This window comes from Pelobates fuscus, chromosome 11 (assembly GCF_036172605.1).
Source record: "Pelobates fuscus isolate aPelFus1 chromosome 11, aPelFus1.pri, whole genome shotgun sequence".
Lineage (NCBI taxonomy): Eukaryota > Metazoa > Chordata > Amphibia > Anura > Pelobatidae > Pelobates > Pelobates fuscus.
Window position 1 is genome coordinate 36544256 of NC_086327.1, and position 22884 is coordinate 36567139.

The window sequence follows — 22884 nt, forward strand, 5'->3', positions numbered from 1 at the left end:
GCCCTGCGCATGGGTCAGTGGCTCTGCACCAGACTTCCCTCCAATTGATCAAAGTTAAAGGATTTCAAGTGGACTGATTACAATCACAGGGCCTCTAAAGAGTCCTGTATTGTTATTTGTCGTCACTACCTTCCCGCGTCGGGAAGATTTCTTGCACAGGGCGCCCAAAGGCCTAAGGCTGGCCCTGCGCATGGGTCAGTGGCTCTGCACCAGACTTCCCTCCAATTGATCAAAGTTAAAGGATTTCAAGTGGACTGATTACAATTACAGGGCCTCTAAAGAGTCCTGTATTGTTATTTGTCGTCACTACCTTCCCGCGTCGGGAAGATTTCTTGCACAGGGCGCCCAAAGGCCTAAGGCTGGCCCTGCGCATGGGTCAGTGGCTCTGCACCAGACTTCCCTCCAATTGATCAAAGTTAAAGGATTTCAAGTGGACTGATTACAATTACAGGGCATCTAAAGAGTCCTGTATTGTTATTTGTCGTCACTACCTTCCCGCGTCGGGAGTCGGTCATTTGCGCCCCTGCTGCCTTCCTTGCATGTGGTAGCTGTTTGTCAGGGATTTGTCAATCCATATCTGCCAAGTGACCCTATGTAGGGGGAACAGTCCCTATTCTGCTCTGTGTCAGTGTGTATCAGGGATCATTAGGATAGGTGTCAATCCATATCTGCCAAGTGACCCTATGTAGGGGGAACAGTCTCTATTCTGCTCTGTGTCAGTGTGTATCAGGGATCATTAGGATAGGTGTCAATCCATATCTGCCAAGTGACCCTATGTAGGGGGAACAGTCTCTATTCTGCTCTGTGTCAGTGTGTATCAGGGATCATTAGGATAGGTGTCAATCCATATCTGCCAAGTGACCCTATGTAGGGGGAACAGTCTCTATTCTGCTCTGTGTCAGTGTGTATCAGGGATCATTAGGATAGGTGTCAATCCATATCTGTGAGGGAGGGGATTGCAACTGGTGGCCCCTGGTGTCTTTGATCCCTGGTGCTCCAGTAAGCTCTCTCTACAATTTGCCCTGAGAGTCAGCACAGTCTGCAACTCCACCAGGTGTGAGCTGCAGATTGTGCAGTGCCTCACAATATCCAGAAGTCAGAGCATTGAAGTGGTATCCCGCGGCGACGGTCTGATTGGTCAGAGATCGCGAGACACTGCATAGTCAGCGGAGCTGCAGACTGTGCTGGCTTTCTGCTTCTCAGGACAGAGTGGAGGGACCTCGCAACCAGCGGCATACCGGGCAAGGTGTGGGGTCCTTGTACCTGACACAGTATGCCTGCCCTATGGCGAGTTAGGCCTTAGGCAGCCGCCTAAATCGCTGCTCAGTGCCGACTGCGGTCTCTCTCCCTCCAGTGTAGCATTTTCTATTTGAAGCTGGGAGGTAATGATAGTCAGTCACTTCCCAGCATCTCATGCATGTAAATGAGGCCCTTCCGCTTCCCTTCCTGCGATTGGTTGCTAAAGTCAGATGACGTAAGGAAGCGGCTGTTTAACACTAGCTCCAGCAATAGATTGGTTCCCTGTATAACGTGTCTCTAATTGGCTGCTTGTAAAGTCATCCAATCACAGAGCAGAGTGTGTTTATAAATAGCCTGTGGTAGGGGAGGAGTTTTCATCTTCTTGCATTCAATCAAGAACAAACATGTCTGGCCGCGGAAAGCAAGGTGGAAAGACCCGTGCAAAGGCGAAGACTCGCTCATCCCGAGCGGGACTTCAGTTCCCAGTCGGCAGAGTCCACCGTTTGCTGAGGAAGGGCAATTATGCAGAGCGTGTGGGAGCCGGTGCCCCCGTCTATCTGGCTGCAGTGCTGGAGTACCTGACCGCTGAGATTCTGGAGCTGGCAGGGAATGCCGCTAGAGACAACAAAAAGACCCGCATCATTCCCCGCCATCTCCAGCTAGCTGTCCGTAACGATGAAGAGCTCAACAAACTGCTGGGAGGAGTGACTATCGCCCAGGGAGGTGTCCTGCCTAACATCCAGGCTGTGCTGCTGCCCAAGAAGACCGAGAGCCACAAGCCCAAGAGCAAGTAAAGCGGACAGCTGCTGCACCTGCCTCCCTCACCTACCAAACACAAAGGCTCTTTTAAGAGCCACCCACGTTCTCCACAAAGAGCCGATTAATTGTTCTGCTGCGCGCAAACCGTTCCCTGTATCTACACACACACACACACACACACCCACACCCCACGCTGGGAGCTCATAAGCAAGCTAAAATATTAGGGCGCTTCTGTCACAGCACTGACTGAGTGACATTTGCAGTCCATATCCTGTCCAACATTCCAGCTATAGAACTAGTTAAAATCAATGGCTGCCATGCATGTCTATGATAAACGCAGCAGCAAATTAATACCAATTGGGGCAAGTGTATATAGTGTGCAGGTCCTCTTTTGTTAAGCGGGGCATCTCTACATGTCGCTCACTCTCAGGATTCCCCCCTCTCCCGCTGTCTGGAGGACATGCCGGGTGAAACCTACTATGAGCGTTCAAATCCTAGCGGCGCTACAGCTCTGTTGTCTGTGCTGCTGGATGAGTTAACGCAGCCTTAATAGCCTGGCCTCTCGGCTGAAAACATTGTTTCAATAAGTGGATGCTTTGTAACATTTCCTGCTGCTCTGTCTCCTGGAGCTCATTTGTATGGCTACTGAGCGTCCTGTGAGTGAAAGTCCTTTATCAGACGTGGCTTCTATCCCATCGAAAGAAGCGGCCTTTCTGCATGTGTAAGAGGTCAATGTCCCATGCACCCCTCCCCCTCGATAAAGCCTATACAGCTATTAATAAGTATGTTGGGAGGAATACGTCCATTACTGCCCACTGCCATTCCTTTCAACTAGTAGCGTCTATAATAAATGCTGTCAGGACAGGAAGGGTCACTAAAGGCTTAGATCCCTTCTTTGGGCGCGTGGTCTCAATAGATGGAGGAGGGGGGAGGGGATGAAGCAGTTGATTTGAGCGGGCATTTTGAATGTGGGGGAGGGGATGAGAAGCAGTTGATTTGAGCGGGTATTTTGAAATGATTTACTATTTGTTTTCAGCCAATCAGAACATACCACCCACTTGATGAACCAATGAAAACGCCGTATCGGCTATAAAGCCCAGGCTACAGCGAGCAGCGTTCATTCCCTTTCGTTTTGCTACAATGGCCAGAACTAAGCAGACAGCCCGTAAGTCGACCGGAGGCAAGGCTCCCCGCAAGCAGCTAGCCACCAAAGCTGCTAGAAAGAGCGCCCCAGCTACCGGGGGAGTGAAAAAGCCTCACCGTTACCGTCCAGGAACTGTGGCTCTCAGGGAGATCCGCCGTTATCAGAAGTCCACCGAGCTGCTCATCCGCAAGCTGCCCTTCCAGCGCCTTGTCCGTGAGATCGCTCAGGATTTCAAGACTGATCTGCGCTTCCAGAGCTCTGCTGTCATGGCTCTGCAAGAGGCTAGCGAGGCTTACCTGGTTGGTCTTTTTGAGGATACCAACTTGTGCGCCATCCACGCTAAGAGGGTCACAATCATGCCCAAAGACATCCAGCTGGCTCGTAGGATCCGAGGCGAACGTGCTTAAGTTGAAACCTGCTAACACAAAACACAAAGGCTCTTTTAAGAGCCACCAAATCTGCACTCGAACGAGCTCCAACACATTCATAAAAACGTGTCTTTTAGCCTGTGACTTTGAGCGGGCTAGCTACGGAGCCCACACACTACAATGCTCAAATGTCCCCACATATCCCATTTTCACGTCAGGCAACGATGTAGCCATCATCTCTGCTGGTCTATTTCACTGGCGATTTTACAATAACTTCACTATTTAGAATCCATCGTGTGGAGAGGCAGCAGGAAAGACTACTTTTTCGCTTAGAGGAGAATACATAGTTAACACAGGAGTGCATATGCAAAGCTAGTAACAATGTTTCTATTTAAGTGGCTGCAAGCATGTATTAAATGTAGGCAACAGTAACAATACACCAAAACCAGAGCTTTCTTGACAGTGTGTGTGTACGTACTTGCTCATATTTTTTTACATCCCCTACCATTAACAGAAGGCGGCTCCAAATCCTCCGATGGTTCAAAAAATGCGGTCTACAAATACAGTGTTTAGCAACCTTTCCCGTCTAGATGTTTGGGAGCAGCCTCTACTACTATCTCCTTCTCGGTGTATCTATGTAGATAGCAGGCAATTTATCAGGTGTGGAAGGGGTTAAAGTGATTAGGTTCAGTCTTTTAGTGAAAAAGTGGGTGGCCCTGAAAAGGGCCTTTGGGTTAATGGGGTGTGCGGTAAAGTCAAGCCCGAGTTTTAACCTCCGAAGCCATAGAGAGTGCGGCCCTGGCGCTTAAGAGCATAAACTACGTCCATGGCGGTGACAGTCTTCCTCTTGGCATGCTCGGTGTAAGTGACGGCGTCCCGGATGACGTTCTCCAGGAATACCTTCAGCACCCCGCGAGTCTCCTCATAGATGAGGCCGGAAATACGCTTCACGCCTCCCCTGCGAGCAAGGCGACGAATTGCAGGCTTGGTAATGCCCTGGATGTTGTCACGAAGAACCTTCCTGTGACGCTTAGCGCCACCTTTTCCGAGACCCTTTCCTCCTTTGCCTCTGCCAGACATGGTTCTGCTCTTCTTTCTGCACGAACGATATGAGATGCTGTGCAAAGCTCTTCCTTATATACTCCTCGGACGGACCGTATGGGGACCTGCAGCAAAGGAGGCGGGCGTTTTAAACACGCCCCTTCACTTTTTTTTTTTCCTCTCAATAATATGCTTAACCCTCTCCTTCCGTGCTCGAAATGGTTCTGGCTTTTAAAACCAAAGCTGTTTATGCTTCAAAAGATTTCACAATCGTGAAGTCTTTTGAAGTATAATCATTTTATCATGTCTTTAGTGTTTCTTTGATAGTCGGCTTAGCTACTGCACAAGGTATCATTTCTTGGGCTTTATCACTCTTTGAATATCGAAATAAGCGCCCGTTTCACACGTGGAGAGAGGACGAGGACATTCCCTTTTATTATCACCATGTACAAAATCGCAATCCCTAAAATATGTTCTGCTTTATTATCTTACTGAAAAAGGCAATAACATTAAATCTAGTCTGGAAGGACACTGTGTGATATTCTATATATTATATGCGTTTCTCACTAAAACTGGCCTTTCGCAATTTAATGAAGAAACACCCTCAGTATCTTAGAACGGAGGGAATTTCTAAGCCAAAAAAAATAAAAAATCAACGCTCCAGTGTAGCACTGGTATACGGGGACTTAGCCACACCGACAAGATACATTCCTGTGTAATCTTTTCGAGCACTAGATGCTGGGATTACAGGATTCATTAGGTTATTCCTGACTTTAGAATGAGGGATGGAGGGGGAACGATATGTGTGACATGACACCAAAACAAACACGTTGCCATCACTGATATATAGCTCTGAAATGAGAATGTGGTGGCTCTTACAAGAGCCTTTGGGGTTTGGAAAATAAAATTAAATGCGAGCAAGGCTTATTTCTTTTTGGGAGCTGCCTTTTTAGCCTTTGCAGGACTCTTTGCGGCTTTGGGTTTGGCTGCCTTTTTGGCAGGGCTCTTCACGGTCTTCTTAGCCGGGCTTTTCACTACCTTCTTGGGCTTGGCGGCTTTGACTTTCTTCGGACTTTTGGTGGCCTTTTTAGCGGAGGCGGCCGGCTTTTTGGCCTTTTTCGGGCTCTTTGCAGCTACCTTCTTAGGTTTGGCTGGAGACTTGGTGGCTTTCTTCGGGGCAGGCTTCTTGACTTTAGCCGGTGCCTTTTTCTTGGTAGCCTTGTCCTTGCTCTCCGCCTGCTTTTTGTTGAGCTTGAAGGAGCCGGAAGCTCCGCTTCCTTTGACCTGGACGAGAGTGCTTTTAGTCACCAAGCCCTTGAGAGCCAGCTTGAGGCGGCTGTTATTCTTTTCCACATCATAACCAGAAGCAGCCAAAGCCTTCTAAAGAGCTGCCAGGGACACCCCGCTGCGCTCTTTAGAAGCGGACACAGCTTTGACAATGAGCTCGGACACGCTAGGACCGGAGGGCTTAGCGGCTTTCTTGACACCGGCTGCTTTCTTGGGCTGCTTCTTCTTGGAGGCGCTTTCTACCGCAGGTGCGGCGGCGGGAGCTGGGGCGGCTTCAGACATGGTCACTATTCTCTATGAAGATCAAGCAATAATACGCGCCCGCAGCAGCCTCCAAATTATACATCTCCAGCTAGCATCTTATTGGCTGATCTAACCACGCTCTGATTGGATACAGTCTTATGACACACCCTCCACTGTCCCTACTCCATCTTTTCACACTCTGCTCTCACGCTGTGTTTCCGAATGGATAAAACGAATACATTTAGGTAAAATAAGAGGACGGAGGTCGATGCCATCTATCGTGGAATGTACTAAACTATCTAACCAAGAATTCATTAGCAGCTCCATGGGTCCCGAGGGTTGTCACGATCTAGCAGAGCCGGTGAAAGCTGACACATCTCCTTTGGGATGAGCCTGATGTTCTCCACAAACATTACTGTGATAACTATTAAAAGAATATATTCCAAGGTTTTCTTTCTCACTCTTATGCAAGAAAGGGAAGGGGCCTGTGTTATCAAGGTGGGTTGAAGCTCGTGTCGTAAAGAAACAGAGAAAGGGGATTTTGATCCTCGTTTGTTCAGACAGGTAGCTCAGGTAGGATGTAGTAAGATCATAGCAGAAGAGCTCTTAGTCGTGGCAATTTTTAAATTACATAATTACATAATTGTATGTTATATATCTATGTTTACCCTCTAACAACAATTAAGACCAGTTATATTAAAACACACACACTGTGCTCTCCAGAAATCCTTTATGAAGCCTGGTGTAGGTCTGGCACAGTAAACAACAGCAATGAGTTCCGCACTCTAGGGACTTTTTCCAAAACATCAAAAACATTTCAATGCTATTTCAAATCATGATAAAAACATGACAGCAAACATTGTCCTGATTTTAGCACCAAATTAGGAGCTAACATGTTGATCTGTGTGGCGGACCACCAGGGTATCACCTTCATGGATTCCCTTTCCCGTTGTATTAGCTAGTACAGCTTTCCACAAATACATTTGTCTAAACGTAATGCTGGGAGTCAGTGGCGTACACACGACCCATGGGGCCCCGGTGCTAAAATTGATCCGTGCCCTTCCCCCCGCACTTACTCTGCGCGGGCCGGGGTCGCAACAGATGGCGGCAGGCTCCGGGTTGCAGGGCTGCGACCCCTGTGACCGCGGTATGTACGCAAGTGTATGCAGATACACATACACTTAAAGGACCACTTTAGACACCCAGATCACTTCAGCTCAATGAAGTGGTCTGGGTTCCAGGGCCCTCTAGTTTAACCCTGCAGCTGAATACATAGCAGTTTCAGAGAAACTGCTATGTTTCACTGATGGTTAATCCAGCCTCTAGTGGCTGTGTCACTGACAGCGGCTAGAGGCGCTTCCGCGATTCTCCCTGTGAAAATCACAGTGAGAAGACGCTCGACGTCCATAGGAAAGCATTGACTAATGCTTTTCTATGGGCGGTTTGAATGCGCGCGCGGCTCTTGCCACGCATGCGCATTGGGAGCTGAGAGGCAGGTCGGGGCGGAGGGATCCCCAGCGCCAAGGGAGTCCGGCGCTGGAGAAAGGTAAGTGATTAAGGGGTTTAAAACACACACACACTCTCACGAACAGACGCATACACACTAGCTAACAGACACACAAATTTACTGCCAAAGACACACTCAGTGACAGACAGAGACACAGACATACACACTCACTTACAAAACACACACTCTCACTGACAAACACACACTCACTAAGACACCTAAGACTCACTAGACTCACTAACCTAAGACTCACTAGACTCACTAACAGACTCACTAACAGACACACACAAACTAGCACACTCAGTAACAGACACACACACTCACTCACACACAGACACACACACTGACACTCACTAACAGACACACACTCAATAACAGACACACACAACTAACACACAGTAACACATGCAAACAAAAACTAACACACTCACTGACACTCACTAGCAGACACAGTAACACACACACTGGCACAAAAATGTGCACTAACACACACAGACACACACACACACTGTAGCACTAACACACATACACACGTTTTTTTGTGTGGTTTTTTTTTCAGATTTAATCCCGCAGCCTCCCTTTCCAGTCCAGTCCAGGGGCTGCCCGGCGGCCGGTCCTGCTGGCTCGTGAGGGAGCACTGTCCCCTGAGCGCTCTCTGCCCAGCTCCCTCGCACATTTTTACTGATGCCGGAGCCAGAATATAACTTCATATTCCGGCTGCAGCATAAGTGCGGGGCGCGCAAGGGAGCTGATCAGAGAGCGCTCAGGGGAGAGTGCTCCCTCGCGCGCGCGCCCGGTAACACCAGGGCCGGCCTCGGGGGCCCTGATGTGGCCAGCTCCTTGTCCCCCCAGTAGAAGAGTCTGCCCACACTGGCGTACATACCGAGTCGCTAGGTGGCCGGGCCCCCTGGTGGGCCGGGCCCAGTCGCAGCTGCAACCCCTGCGACCGCGGTATGTACGCCAGTGCTGGGAGTAGATCTGGTTTATTCAGGCAAGGCACACAGAATTTATACACAGACCCCCAGCATGGGGTCTCCATTCATGGACACACAATCCCGCGAGTCTCCTCATAGATGAGGCCGGAAATACGCTTCACGCCTCCCCTGCGAGCAAGGCGACGAATTGCAGGCTTGGTAATGCCCTGGATGTTGTCACGAAGAACCTTCCTGTGACGCTTAGTGCCACCTTTTCCGAGACCCTTTCCTCCTTTGCCTCTGCCAGACATGGTTCTGCTCTTCTTTCTGCACGAACGATATGAGATGCTGTGCAAAGCTCTTCCTTATATACTCCTCGGACGGACCGTATGGGGACCTGCAGCAAAGGAGGCGGGCGTTTTAAACACGCCCCTTCACTTTTTTTTTTTCCTCTCAATAATATGCTTAACCCTCTCCTTCCGTGCTCGAAATGGTTCTGGCTTTTAAAACCAAAGCTGTTTATGCTTCAAAAGATTTCACAATCGTGAAGTCTTTTGAAGTATAATCATTTTATCATGTCTTTAGTGTTTCTTTGATAGTCGGCTTAGCTACTGCACAAGGTATCATTTCTTGGGCTTTATCACTCTTTGAATATCGAAATAAGCGCCCGTTTCACACGTGGAGAGAGGACGAGGACATTCCCTTTTATTATCACCATGTACAAAATCGCAATCCCTAAAATATGTTCTGCTTTATTATCTTACTGAAAAAGGCAATAACATTAAATCTAGTCTGGAAGGACACTGTGTGATATTCTATATATTATATGCGTTTCTCACTAAAACTGGCCTTTCGCAATTTAATGAAGAAACACCCTCAGTATCTTAGAACGGAGGGAATTTCTAAGCCAAAAAAAATAAAAAATCAACGCTCCAGTGTAGCACTGGTATACGGGGACTTAGCCACACCGACAAGATACATTCCTGTGTAATCTTTTCGAGCACTAGATGCTGGGATTACAGGATTCATTAGGTTATTCCTGACTTTAGAATGAGGGATGGAGGGGGAACGATATGTGTGACATGACACCAAAACAAACACGTTGCCATCACTGATATATAGCTCTGAAATGAGAATGTGGTGGCTCTTACAAGAGCCTTTGGGGTTTGGAAAATAAAATTAAATGCGAGCAAGGCTTATTTCTTTTTGGGAGCTGCCTTTTTAGCCTTTGCAGGACTCTTTGCGGCTTTGGGTTTGGCTGCCTTTTTGGCAGGGCTCTTCACGGTCTTCTTAGCCGGGCTTTTCACTACCTTCTTGGGCTTGGCGGCTTTGACTTTCTTCGGACTTTTGGTGGCCTTTTTAGCGGAGGCGGCCGGCTTTTTGGCCTTTTTCGGGCTCTTTGCAGCTACCTTCTTAGGTTTGGCTGGAGACTTGGTGGCTTTCTTCGGGGCAGGCTTCTTGACTTTAGCCGGTGCCTTTTTCTTGGTAGCCTTGTCCTTGCTCTCCGCCTGCTTTTTGTTGAGCTTGAAGGAGCCGGAAGCTCCGCTTCCTTTGACCTGGACGAGAGTGCTTTTAGTCACCAAGCCCTTGAGAGCCAGCTTGAGGCGGCTGTTATTCTTTTCCACATCATAACCAGAAGCAGCCAAAGCCTTCTTCAGAGCTGCCAGGGACACCCCGCTGCGCTCTTTAGAAGCGGACACAGCTTTGACAATGAGCTCGGACACGCTAGGACCGGAGGGCTTAGCGGCTTTCTTGACACCGGCTGCTATCTTGGGCTGCTTCTTCTTGGAGGCGCTTTCTACCGCAGGTGCGGCGGCGGGAGATGGGGCGGCTTCAGACATGGTCACTATTCTCTATGAAGATCAAGCAATAATACGCGCCCGCAGCAGCCTCCAAATTATACATCTCCAGCTAGCATCTTATTGGCTGATCTAACCACGCTCTGATTGGATACAGTCTTATGACACACCCTCCACTGTCCCTACTCCATCTTTTCACACTCTGCTCTCACGCTGTGTTTCCGAATGGATAAAACGAATACATTTAGGTAAAATAAGAGGACGGAGGTCGATGCCATCTATCGTGGAATGTACTAAACTATCTAACCAAGAATTCATTAGCAGCTCCATGGGTCCCGAGGGTTGTCACGATCTAGCAGAGCCGGTGAAAGCTGACACATCTCCTTTGGGATGAGCCTGATGTTCTCCACAAACATTACTGTGATAACTATTAAAAGAATATATTCCAAGGTTTTCTTTCTCACTCTTATGCAAGAAAGGGAAGGGGCCTGTGTTATCAAGGTGGGTTGAAGCTCGTGTCGTAAAGAAACAGAGAAAGGGGATTTTGATCCTCGTTTGTTCAGACAGGTAGCTCAGGTAGGATGTAGTAAGATCATAGCAGAAGAGCTCTTAGTCGTGGCAATTTTTAAATTACATAATTACATAATTGTATGTTATATATCTATGTTTACCCTCTAACAACAATTAAGACCAGTTATATTAAAACACACACACTGTGCTCTCCAGAAATCCTTTATGAAGCCTGGTGTAGGTCTGGCACAGTAAACAACAGCAATGAGTTCCGCACTCTAGGGACTTTTTCCAAAACATCAAAAACATTTCAATGCTATTTCAAATCATGATAAAAACATGACAGCAAAAATTGTCCTGATTTTAGCACCAAATTAGGAGCTAACATGTTGATCTGTGTGGCGGACCACCAGGGTATCACCTTCATGGATTCCCTTTCCCGTTGTATTAGCTAGTACAGCTTTCCACAAATACATTTGTCTAAACGTAATGCTGGGAGTCAGTGGCGTACACACGACCCATGGGGCCCCGGTGCTAAAATTGATCCGTGCCCTTCCCCCCGCACTTACTCTGCGCGGGCCGGGGTCGCAACAGATGGCGGCAGGCTCCGGGTTGCAGGGCTGCGACCCCTGTGACCGCGGTATGTACGCAAGTGTATGCAGATACACATACACTTAAAGGACCACTTTAGACACCCAGATCACTTCAGCTCAATGAAGTGGTCTGGGTTCCAGGGCCCTCTAGTTTAACCCTGCAGCTGAATACATAGCAGTTTCAGAGAAACTGCTATGTTTCACTGATGGTTAATCCAGCCTCTAGTGGCTGTGTCACTGACAGCGGCTAGAGGCGCTTCCGCGATTCTCCCTGTGAAAATCACAGTGAGAAGACGCTCGACGTCCATAGGAAAGCATTGACTAATGCTTTTCTATGGGCGGTTTGAATGCGCGCGCGGCTCTTGCCACGCATGCGCATTGGGAGCTGAGAGGCAGGTCGGGGCGGAGGGATCCCCAGCGCCAAGGGAGTCCGGCGCTGGAGAAAGGTAAGTGATTAAGGGGTTTAAAACACACACACACTCTCACGAACAGACGCATACACACTAGCTAACAGACACACAAATTTACTGCCAAAGACACACTCAGTGACAGACAGAGACACATACACACTCACTTACAAAACACACACTCTCACTGACAAACACACACTCACTAAGACACCTAAGACTCACTAGACTCACTAACCTAAGACTCACTAGACTCACTAACAGACTCACTAACAGACACACACAAACTAGCACACTCAGTAACAGACACACACACTCACTCACACACAGACACACACACTGACACTCACTAACAGACACACACTCAATAACAGACACACACAACTAACACACAGTAACACACGCAAACAAAAACTAACACACTCACTGACACTCACTAGCAGACACAGTAACACACACACTGGCACAAAAATGTGCACTAACACACACACACACACACACTGTAGCACTAACACACATACACACGTTTTTTGTGTGCTTTTTTTTTCAGATTTAATCCCGCAGCCTCCCTTTCCAGTCCAGTCCAGGGGCTGCCCGGCGGCCGGTCCTGCTGGCTCGTGAGGGAGCACTGTCCCCTGAGCGCTCTCTGCCCAGCTCCCTCGCACATTTTTACTGATGCCGGAGCCAGAATATAACTTCATATTCCGGCTGCAGCATAAGTGCGGGGCGCGCAAGGGAGCTGATCAGAGAGCGCTCAGGGGAGAGTGCTCCCTCGCGCGCGCACCCGGTAACACCAGGGCCGGCCTCGGGGGCCCTGATGTGGCCAGCTCCTTGTCCCCCCAGTAGAAGAGTCTGCCCACACTGGCGTACATACCGAGTCGCTAGGTGGCCGGGCCCCCTGGTGGGCCGGGCCCAGTCGCAGCTGCAACCCCTGCGACCGCGGTATGTACGCCAGTGCTGGGAGTAGATCTGGTTTATTCAGGCAAGGCACACAGAATTTATACACAGACCCCCAGCATGGGGTCTCCATTCATGGACACACAATCCTGGACACACTTTGATGGACTGCATGGTACCCTGACTGGGCACCTCTGCCAAGCTTGCTTCCTAGCTATCACTGGGACACCAGTAGTGCTATAGCCCCTACCCACTGCAGCTTGGCTGGGGTCTATCCAAACTTTCCTAACCTGTAACAGGGTCCTAGTGATTAAGCTCTCTTGCACAGAGTATAGCTGTCTCACCCAAACATGAGCCCAGCAAGAGTGCGGCTTGGAGTGGGCAAAGATGGCCGCCAACACGTGACCAAGTGTGTCCCAGACTCCAGGGATCCCATTGCCCTGGCATTTGAACGCTTTTGGGAGCAATACTGGGAACAAGCTAAACAGAGCCAAACAAGACCCACGGCTGCAACAAGCCCTCCACAGAACGGGGACAAACCACCACAGCCAGGGCGGAAAGCTGGCGCTACACAAGCGGGGAAGCGGAGGAGGAAGCCGCACAAAGCGTCCCGACACAGAGCTGACAAGCGGGTGCACTCATCTCCGTACCCCTTACATGCCTACCAAACAGCGGGGACCGCCAACAGCCTCTAAAGCGGCTCCTACATCGGAGAAATCGGAGACGCAGCGGGCCCACCCGAAGGTAGTCACCCATCATGCACTGCCCAACACCCGATATGACCAGCACCTTGGCACAGACCTGCTGCACTCTCCCAGACGGGGAACAGGCTGAGGGTCGGACCGGCCCTGGGACAGCATGACTGTTGAGAGACGTACTCACAAACTGCTACTACACCCTGGACATTAACTGTCCCTCTTGGCGAACACGAGTACTAGCCCTTATGCATACTGCTGGCCTGTGAGGGTGACTTTATCCCAACACGAGCTTGTTATAGATAGAAGCAGCATTATCTATTTTTTTTTTTTTTTTCGTTTTATTACTCCATGGCACAGATACATCTATGCCGGCTAATTGCATGTCATTACTTAACTTAGCCTGATTACAGCCAGGCTACCAACATGCTTACTAATGTAGAAAGGTACTGCTGGGGATATCTCACCTCTATTAACGTGCTTACCAGGTGGTTTTATAGCTCACCGGTTTAACATTGTAGTCTAACCTGTTTTCAATGTTGTAAATTCTCTGATATATAGCTGATAACAATCTAACCTGGATAACCTAGTTTAACGCTGTTATTGATAATATTATTAGATATAACTCTTTGTCATGCGATAATAATCCATAAAACTGTGCTATGTTTTAATGCCTAACCAATGTAAATCTATGTATGACGCTCTGCATGCTCTAGCTGTTGTGGCATTGTGTGCTTTATGTGATTTTTCATGCACAAATAAAATAAAGAATTTAAAAAAAAACACGAGCCAAGACTTAGTAAAGGGTGAAGTAGAACTGTGTTATCCAGTGTGTGGTGGCCACTCGGGTAGGGGCAGAAGTCTCCCAGCTACTCTGTGTCCCAGATACCGCACTTCAGCCATACCAATGTGACACTTGTCTGGCTTCAGAGTTAAGCCAGCTGCTCTAATTCGGCCGATAACCTTCCCTACATGGGAAATCTTCCTCCTATGAGTCACAATTGATAGCTATGCTGTCCAGGTACGCACGTGCAAATTCCTGGAAGCCATTGAGGAACCTATCCACCATACGTTGAAAGGTGGCTGGGACATTCTTCATCTAGAACGGCATGACCTGATATTGGAATAGGCCAAGCGGGGTGACGAATGCCGACTTGGGGATAGCCTCCTCGGCCAGGTGAATCTGCTAGTAGCCCTTGCATAGGTCTGTTGTGGCGAGATACTGTCCCCATGCTATATGATGAAATAGTTCCTCCAGGGCATGGGATAAGAGTTGGTAAGAGTCCGATCGTTCAGTCGCCTGTAGTCCACGCAGAAGAGTGTTGTTCCGTCCCGCTTCGGTACTAGGACTACAAGCCATGTCTGAAGCCTCAATCACTCCTAGTCACAGCATTTACTGTATATCCTTCCGTATCTCTTACCGGACTGCCTCGAGAATGTGGTAGGGGTGGTTGCCTCATAGGTGCTTGTCCTGGGATTTCCACGTTGTGTACAGCCAGGGTGATGTACCCAGGGTCTTGGGAGAAGGTCTTTCGTTTAGCTTTCAATAATTTGTGGGCCTGAACTATTTCTTTATTAGTCAGTTTGTCTCCTAGTTTGACTTGAGCGATAAGGTCAACTTGGGAGTCTCCCTCTAGCAAGTCAGGTAATGCGAGGCTGTCTAGATCCTCAGAAGCTGGGGCGCACACTGCAGTTACATCGTCCTTCCTTTTTTTGTACTCTTTAAGCATATTAACGTGGAAGGAGCAGTTTACTCTCTCATCTGCACAGCTGGCTACCACATAGGTGGTATTGCAGATATGCTCCACCACCTTGTAGGGACCCTGCCATGCCGCCTGTAATTAATCATGTCAGACCGGTTTAATCTTTTGTCCAACACGGAAACTACGCAGTCGGGTACCCCGGTCATACCATACTTTCTGTCACCCCTTGTCAGCTTGGAGGTTCTCTTTTACCAACTTAGCCAACTGTTCCATGTGGTCACAGAGTTTTAGCACATTCCCCCATCCCAATGCACTGTGATGAGGTCCTCGTAATCTTCTCCCATATAATAGTCCAAAGCAGTTCCTGCGGTACCTCCCAATATGCACATAAGAAGTGCGGTAGGAGTCGCTCCCAGTCTCGGCAAGCAGTGTTCTGTTGAACCGCTCGCAGATATATATATATATATATATATATATATATTTTTTTTTTTTTTTTTCTGCCGGTTATAAGGAGAACTCAGAATGGATTTTACTGAGACTACCTAGAAATCCCAAAGCTGACCTAAAACGGATCAAGCAGTGTCTGTTCGGCTTTTTTTCCTTTTTCCTTTTTTTTTTAGAAATTGTTTATTTTAAAATTCTTGCAAATGTAACAATTGATACTTCAAAAATGTGTATAACATTGCTGCTTTAGTCATAATGTCTAGTACAAAGTTCACATTCAGTAACAGAAATACTTGTAGTCGACATAGAGGGGAAGTGAAGACCAAAAATAATAAGGGCGTTGATATTCAAATAGATTCGCTGGTAGTTCAAGGTCTCATATTATCTCCAGCTGGGTGTCACTATCGGTCTGTTTGACTGGTGTTCATGAAGTTACACTAGGGTTCCCAGGAGGTCATGTATATGTGGTATTTGCCGGTTAGTGAGAAGCTAATTTCCTCCATTGTTCTAATGCTTTCTACTCTCCGTACCCAGTCCCTAATGGTAGGTGGGGCTGTTTTTTTTTTTTTTTTCCAGTGGAGGGTGATAAGCAGATTTGCTGCTTTGAGCAGATGTATGTCTAGGGTCCTAGTGTCCCTTGGTATGGAGGGAGGCAATATAAGATATAGGAGTGTTTAAGGTGGGTAGGGTATGGTGGTTCCCGTTATGAGGTGTATGAGACTGGAGATACGTGACCAGAACTTTTGGTTCACCGTGCATGACCACCAGATGTGAGCCGTGTCCCCAATGGCCTCTAGTCATCTACAGCAGTTATTGGACGTGCCTGGGAATGCCCGTTTGAGTTTGGATGGGGTGTAGTGCCATCTAGCTATCTTCTTATAGTTACTTTCTTGTGTCGCTAAGCTGGTGGATGATTTTTGTGTCAGGAGGAATATTTGCTTCCAGTCATTATCTGCGAAAGATAAGTGCAGTTCTTGTTCCCAGTGTTTTTTGTAGAGTAGCGACAAAAAAAGGCAAAAGTGTACCTATGTATATTGAGTGGTTGCTCAAAAATACGTTAATGCGGAGAGAGCTAAGGTGAGCTATACACAGAGTATTCAACTGTGGGACAACGTCTACCTTAGGTACGATGCTCAGCAAAAAAGAAAAGAAAAAGAAAAATAAATAAATTTTATTAATAAATATAAAACCACAACGTGCTAGTGTACAAAACTGTAAACCTAAGTTAGTGTTAACCAAAAAAACCAACATAGGTGTAGTAAGTGAAAGAAATTAAAAAGAGAGAGCAATCTCTTCCAGGAACTCTATCTTATTTATATATAGTAAGGAATATCAGGACTTATTGAGTTTATTCTAGGCCGCTGGGTAGGTGTGTAGAAGACCTCAAAACCTTCTTGCGGTAACACCCGGGAGATACGTATATTGTAGGCCCATATAATAAGGTTGCGTCCTTAATTGTGAATATATAGGTAAAGATAGACCGAGGGAACAGGCACTTTAGCACCGTGCCCGCGGGAAAATAGTGGCGGTCACAGTTGTATACACACTGTTACTGTGTAGCTAAATTAGTAATTTATTAGCGGTCTAGTTGTAAGATACTTGGTGACCGTAGGATTGTCCATATGATATCTGCAGCCTAAAGTCGTTGATAGTCAAATATTACATAAATTGTCGGCTGTTTGTATAATTAACGGACTCCTCACATGGACACTAATAAAGTGCTGTACACAGTGCAGTGGTTGTAATGACTTAGTGCGGAAACCAAGCAAAATCTATGAGCGGTCTAGTGAAAGGAACCGCCACTCCCCGTGCCTTCGAGGGCACCTAACACCCAACCCGCTCGAACAAACAAAGTAGACTGAGTATATAAAAATTAGCTTAGTATGGTTACTAGAGCGGAGTTAGTCAGTCGTCTTATGAGGAGAGAAATTTGCTAGTCCCCGTGCCTTCATGGGCACCTAACAGTAATCCCACTAAGTCGTTTAAGACTGTCTTAGTTAATCAAAGTAGATAATTAATTTCAAAAGTCATTATCGCTAGGTGAGAAGGCTGGTCTGCCTGAGTGGCCAAGTTATTCTGCCATCGCCCTGGAGGACTGTGCCTTCGAGGGCACCTAAATGCTAACACCCCTGGAAGAGATGTCTATCCTCAGTGTAGCGAGGATCTGATAAGAACTTCTAACTGATAGTGCGCTGCCTAACGGCTCGAATGGGCACACAAGCCTTCGAATGTAGGAGAAATTCAATATAGTTAGAGAGTAGCGTGGTCGCTGGTTACAGTGCTTAACACTAAATCATAGGAGAAGCACTGGAGGACACCCTGACGCGCGCGTTTCGCCCGACCTGGCTCGTCAGAGGGGAACCGGCCGGTACACTGCGTCTGGTTTAAATATGGAGGAAAGGATTCCTATTGGGTGAGAAGGACCATCGTCTGATAGGTGAATTCTCATTCCGTCATTAGTCATCGTCTGAACGAAGAGTTCAATTTCACTCCTTTCATACACCAATGAACAACCTATAAGAAACTTTTGCCTTAAGCATAGAACATGACACACACGGGCACCATCCTTTGGAGGTCTATTCCACTAGAACCGGGCCAATATGTATATATACACAACTTGATCGGTCCATGCTTATACGAAATTTAACAGATTTTTTAGCCCATTCTCTCACCAGAGGTACAGTCTAGTGGGTAGCAGAATATGATATAATTACGCTGCAGCCCCATCAACATCGAGTTATAACTAAATACAGGCACCCATCAGGATGTCTGCCCCATGTACTGGCAATTTCAGCATATTCAACACTATTAGAATCCCTTGTTCCTATCATCAAACCCAGCGCTGAAGGGGTTAAGCGACTCCGCGAATAAGCCCCGCCCACTCACTCCGTCACTAATGACGGAATGAGAATTCACCTATCAGACGATGGTCCTTCTCACCCAATAGGAATCCTTTCCTCCATATTTAAACCAGACGCAGTGTACCGGCCGGTTCCCCTCTGACGAGCCAGGTCGGGCGAAACGCGCGCGTCAGGGTGTCCTCCAGTGCTTCTCCTATGATTTAGTGTTAAGCACTGTAACCAGCGACCACGCTACTCTCTAACTATATTGAATTTCTCCTACATTCGAAGGCTTGTGTGCCCATTCGAGCCGTTAGGCAGCGCACTATCAGTTAGAAGTTCTTATCAGATCCTCGCTACACTGAGGATAGACATCTCTTCCAGGGGTGTTAGCATTTAGGTGCCCTCGAAGGCACAGTCCTCCAGGGCGATGGCAGAATAACTTGGCCACTCAGGCAGACCAGCCTTCTCACCTAGCGATAATGACTTTTGAAATTAATTATCTACTTTGATTAACTAAGACAATCTTAAACGACTTAGTGGGATTACTGTTAGGTGCCCATGAAGGCACGGGGACTAGCAAATTTCTCTCCTCATAAGACGACTGACTAACTCCGCTCTAGTAACCATACTAAGCTAATTTTTATATACTCAGTCTACTTTGTTTGTTCGAGCGGGTTGGGTGTTAGGTGCCCTCGAAGGCACGGGGAGTGGCGGTTCCTTTCACTAGACCGCTCATAGATTTTGCTTGGTTTCCGCACTAAGTCATTACAACCACTGCACTGTGTACAGCACTTTATTAGTGTCCATGTGAGGAGACCGTTAATTATACAAACAGCCGACAATTTATGTAATATTTGACTATCAACGACTTTAGGCTGCAGATATCATATGGACAATCCTACGGTCACCAAGTATCTTACAACTAGACCGCTAATAAATTACTAATTTAGCTACACAGTAACAGTGTGTATACAACTGTGACCGCCACTATTTTCCCGCGGGCACGGTGCTAAAGTGCCTGTTCCCTCGGTCTATCTTTACCTATATATTCACAATTAAGGACGCAACCTTATTATATGGGCCTACAATATACGTATCTCCCGGGTGTTACCGCAAGAAGGTTTTGAGGTCTTCTACACACCTACCCAGCGGCCTAGAATAAACTCAATAAGTCCTGATATTCCTTACTATATATAAATAAGATAGAGTTCCTGGAAGAGATTGCTCTCTCTTTTTAATTTCTTTCACTTACTACACCTATGTTGGTTTTTTTGGTTAACACTAACTTAGGTTTACAGTTTTGTACACTAGCACGTTGTGGTTTTATATTTATTAATAAAATTTATTTATTTTTCTTTTTCTTTTCTTTTTTGCTGAGCATCGTACCTAAGGTAGACGTTGTCCCACAGTTGAATACTCTGTGTATAGCTCACCTTAGCTCTCTCCGCATTAACGTATTTTTGAGCAACCACTCAATATACATAGGTACACTTTTGCCTTTTTTTGTCGCTATGTTACTTTTGGGGTTACCCCCCGTTCTCTAAAAAGTGTATATCCCCTCTGGCTCTTTTTCACTCCCTGCTGTCCTTTTTCATTTTCGGTTTTAATACCATTATAGAGCCTGGACAAGTCGACTATAGACTATGTCAACTTTCCTAACAAGTGTGGTGAATCCTGATCCTGGAACCACTGATGTTAATAATGTCTTCTCACTAAACCCACTTAACACAATACCCAGTAACGATATTAGTGAAACATTCTTCCTAATTCAAAAACTGTACCAACAACAGATAAAAGGTTATTGGGAACTAGTGAGCCTTAAACAGTATATAGACCAAAAACTGGTACCAAGGGGCCTCAGACCCGAGATCCCTCTCCCTGACAAAGTCACTACCGAAGAGCAGACTCAAGAATGGAATAACATTCTATTAGAATGCTCAGCAAAACTAATGCAATTTTTAATCAAACTCGAGTCACAAAATCTAGAGACCACTAATCAAAATCTAGAAAAAGAACTACTAAACGTAAGAACGTTCAAGGACCAATCGGAGTTTCCTCTGATGGAAAACAAACTCCAGAATAACTTAGATTCGTTCAAGAAACACATTAAAGAGAAAAAAACATTTGAAATTTGTCAGAGATCATAAAGATTTCCAAGCGGGGAACATCTTTCGCTCAAAAAGAAAATTTCGAACACGCTCCTTCAGCAGAAACAGCTCCACATCTGGCAATACTGACTGGACTGATTCTGATTCAGGCTCATCCAGATCTAACAGCAACCAAAGGAATAGAGACTATTCTAATCAGAATAGAGGCAGAAGCATTCTAAAAAAGCCCACAAGAGTAGTAACTTTTCCAGGGACAAATAGAGCAGAGAATCCAGATTCCATCAACCAAGTAGACAGGACAATAAAACCACCTTCACTTCCTTTTTTAGAGGACGATTGGCCCCTCCCACAAGGGGGCAGGCTAAGGGACCGGAAAAAATGGGGGTACAAATCGGACAAAAGAACCAATGCGACCCAAGAGTGAATGATGATAATCAAATAATTAACCTATCAACCTTCAAACTTGAAAAACACCACCTCTCACTCCTCAACAAAGGTCTATCTTTTGTACCCACACCAACCTCAAAAAAATTTGACTGGGTTAAAGATACCAATCTGTTTGGCAGGAAACTGGCCCTAAATGTAGTCCACAAAAGAAAAAACCAGAAACTAGCCAAAGAGGCTGGCCTCTCTATCACTGACTACCAACACTACAAAACACTCCTATCTTTACTAGATGAGCAGGATCCTATCCAACCACTCACCAGTCTAAAACCTGAAAGTTGGTTCACCCCCAACCTTAAGGAAGTATCCAGCGTTGATCTATTCATCAAAATGACCACCAACGAAATTGAATCTCTACAGACCCCCACCAGACAGGACGACAACCTCACCACAGCAGAAAGAAAAGCCCTGTTCGAACTTAGTCACGATTCAAATCTGGTCATCAAAGCTTCTGACAAGGGTGGTAATATCGTCCTGCTAGACAAGAGTAGATACATCAAGATTTGTATGGAACATCTACAGGATACTCAGCATTATAGCCATCTTCCACATGACCCTACCACGGAATACTTGACTGAACTTAAAAACATCTTGGATACAGCAGAATCGGATGGCATTATCAGTAAGGATGAACACAGATTCATTATCCCAAATACGACTCCAACAATAGCCACGTTCTACTGTCTCCCTAAGATCCACAAGAACCCGGACAATCCTCCTGGTAGGCCAATCATTTCTGGGAATGGCTCTCTTACTGAGAGAAGCAGCCAATTTCTAGAAAAACTGTTACATCCCTTGGTGGTCACACTAAAATCACACCTGAAAGACACCAAACAAACACTGTTACTACTCGAGGATTTAGAAGTCCCCCCTTACTGTATGTTGGGTAGCCTGGACGTGGTAGCCCTGTACAACAATATTCCACACAACATTGGCATCTTAGCCACGTCCTACTTTCTAAAGAAAACTCCAGGATTTACATCGGCACAAAGTGATTTTATTATAGAACTACTGGAATTTGTATTAATGCACAACTTCTTTGTCTTCAATGGCCAACACTACCTGCAACTTAAGGGGACTGCTATGGGGACAGCGTGTGCTCCCAGCTACGCCAACCTATACTTAGGGTGGTGGGAGGAGACCATCTTGCCAACCGTCACCAAAGACCAGTATGACACATGTATCTACAGCTGGCATAGATACATTGATGACATACTGGTCTTTTGGTTAGGTTCTGTGGAAGAATTTCTCAATCTGGTAAGAGACCTGAACAATAATACCATAGGCCTCCAACTTACCCACGTGATTGACTCGGAACATCTGGTATTCCTAGACCTAAACATAAAAATCCTGGAAGATGGAAAAGTAGAAACTGAACTATTTAGAAAAGACACAGCAACCAATAGCCTGCTCCACTGGAGAAGCTATCACCCAATAAAGCTGAAGTCAGGCATACCTTTTGGCCAGTATCTGCGCGCAAGACGCAATTGCTCGACCGAAACAAGCTTCCTACTGGAAGCGAGTAAACTGAGAACTATGTTTAAGCAGAAAGGATATCCAAATAGAGTCTTAAAACGCGCCTTTCAACGAGCATTATCAATAGACAGAAGCGTAAGCATAAGAACCAATAAACCAAAGCTGGAAACAAAAATTACTCGTTGCATAGGCACCTGTGATCTATATTGGGACAAAGTAAGAAGTATAATGGCACACAACTGGCCGATACTCCAACATGACATAGACCTTGGTGAAAATATTGGCAGCTATCCTCAGATTACTGCACGTAGGGCAAAAAACCTGAGAGACGTTTTGAACCAACCAGACCATCGCAATCCACATGGCTTACGCAGACTACTGGAACCTACCGCTGCGGACACTGCAAGGCATGCAAATACATTAAACCCACTAAAATCGTTACAAGCTCCATAACAAAAAAAGA

General features: G+C 46.6%; 4 protein-coding genes and 1 pseudogene across 4 annotated transcripts; 2 read left to right on the top strand and 3 right to left on the bottom strand.

The window, feature by feature from the left end:
* The first annotated feature begins 1643 nt into the window (after window positions 1-1643).
* LOC134576787 (histone H2A-beta, sperm-like) lies at window positions 1644-3091 on the top strand. Its single transcript, XM_063435489.1, has 2 exons — window positions 1644-1943; window positions 3035-3091. The coding sequence occupies exons 1-2, from the start codon at window positions 1644-1646 to the stop codon at window positions 3089-3091; spliced, it is 357 nt and encodes a 118-aa protein (XP_063291559.1).
* A 47-nt stretch (window positions 3092-3138) lies between these two features.
* On the top strand, window positions 3139-3549 carry LOC134576788 (histone H3). The gene has a single exon (XM_063435490.1). The coding sequence runs from the start codon at window positions 3139-3141 to the stop codon at window positions 3547-3549; it is 411 nt and encodes a 136-aa protein (XP_063291560.1).
* A 729-nt stretch (window positions 3550-4278) lies between these two features.
* LOC134576789 (histone H4) lies at window positions 4279-4590 on the bottom strand. The gene has a single exon (XM_063435491.1). The coding sequence runs from the start codon at window positions 4588-4590 to the stop codon at window positions 4279-4281; it is 312 nt and encodes a 103-aa protein (XP_063291561.1).
* Window positions 4591-5475: 885 nt separating this feature from the next.
* On the bottom strand, window positions 5476-6120 carry LOC134576791 (histone H1B-like; annotated as a pseudogene).
* Window positions 6121-9698: 3578 nt separating this feature from the next.
* On the bottom strand, window positions 9699-10343 carry LOC134577873 (histone H1-like). Its single transcript, XM_063436785.1, has one exon. It carries the CDS (start codon window positions 10341-10343, stop codon window positions 9699-9701), a length of 645 nt encoding a protein of 214 aa, XP_063292855.1.
* Between the last annotated feature and the right edge of the window lie 12541 nt (window positions 10344-22884).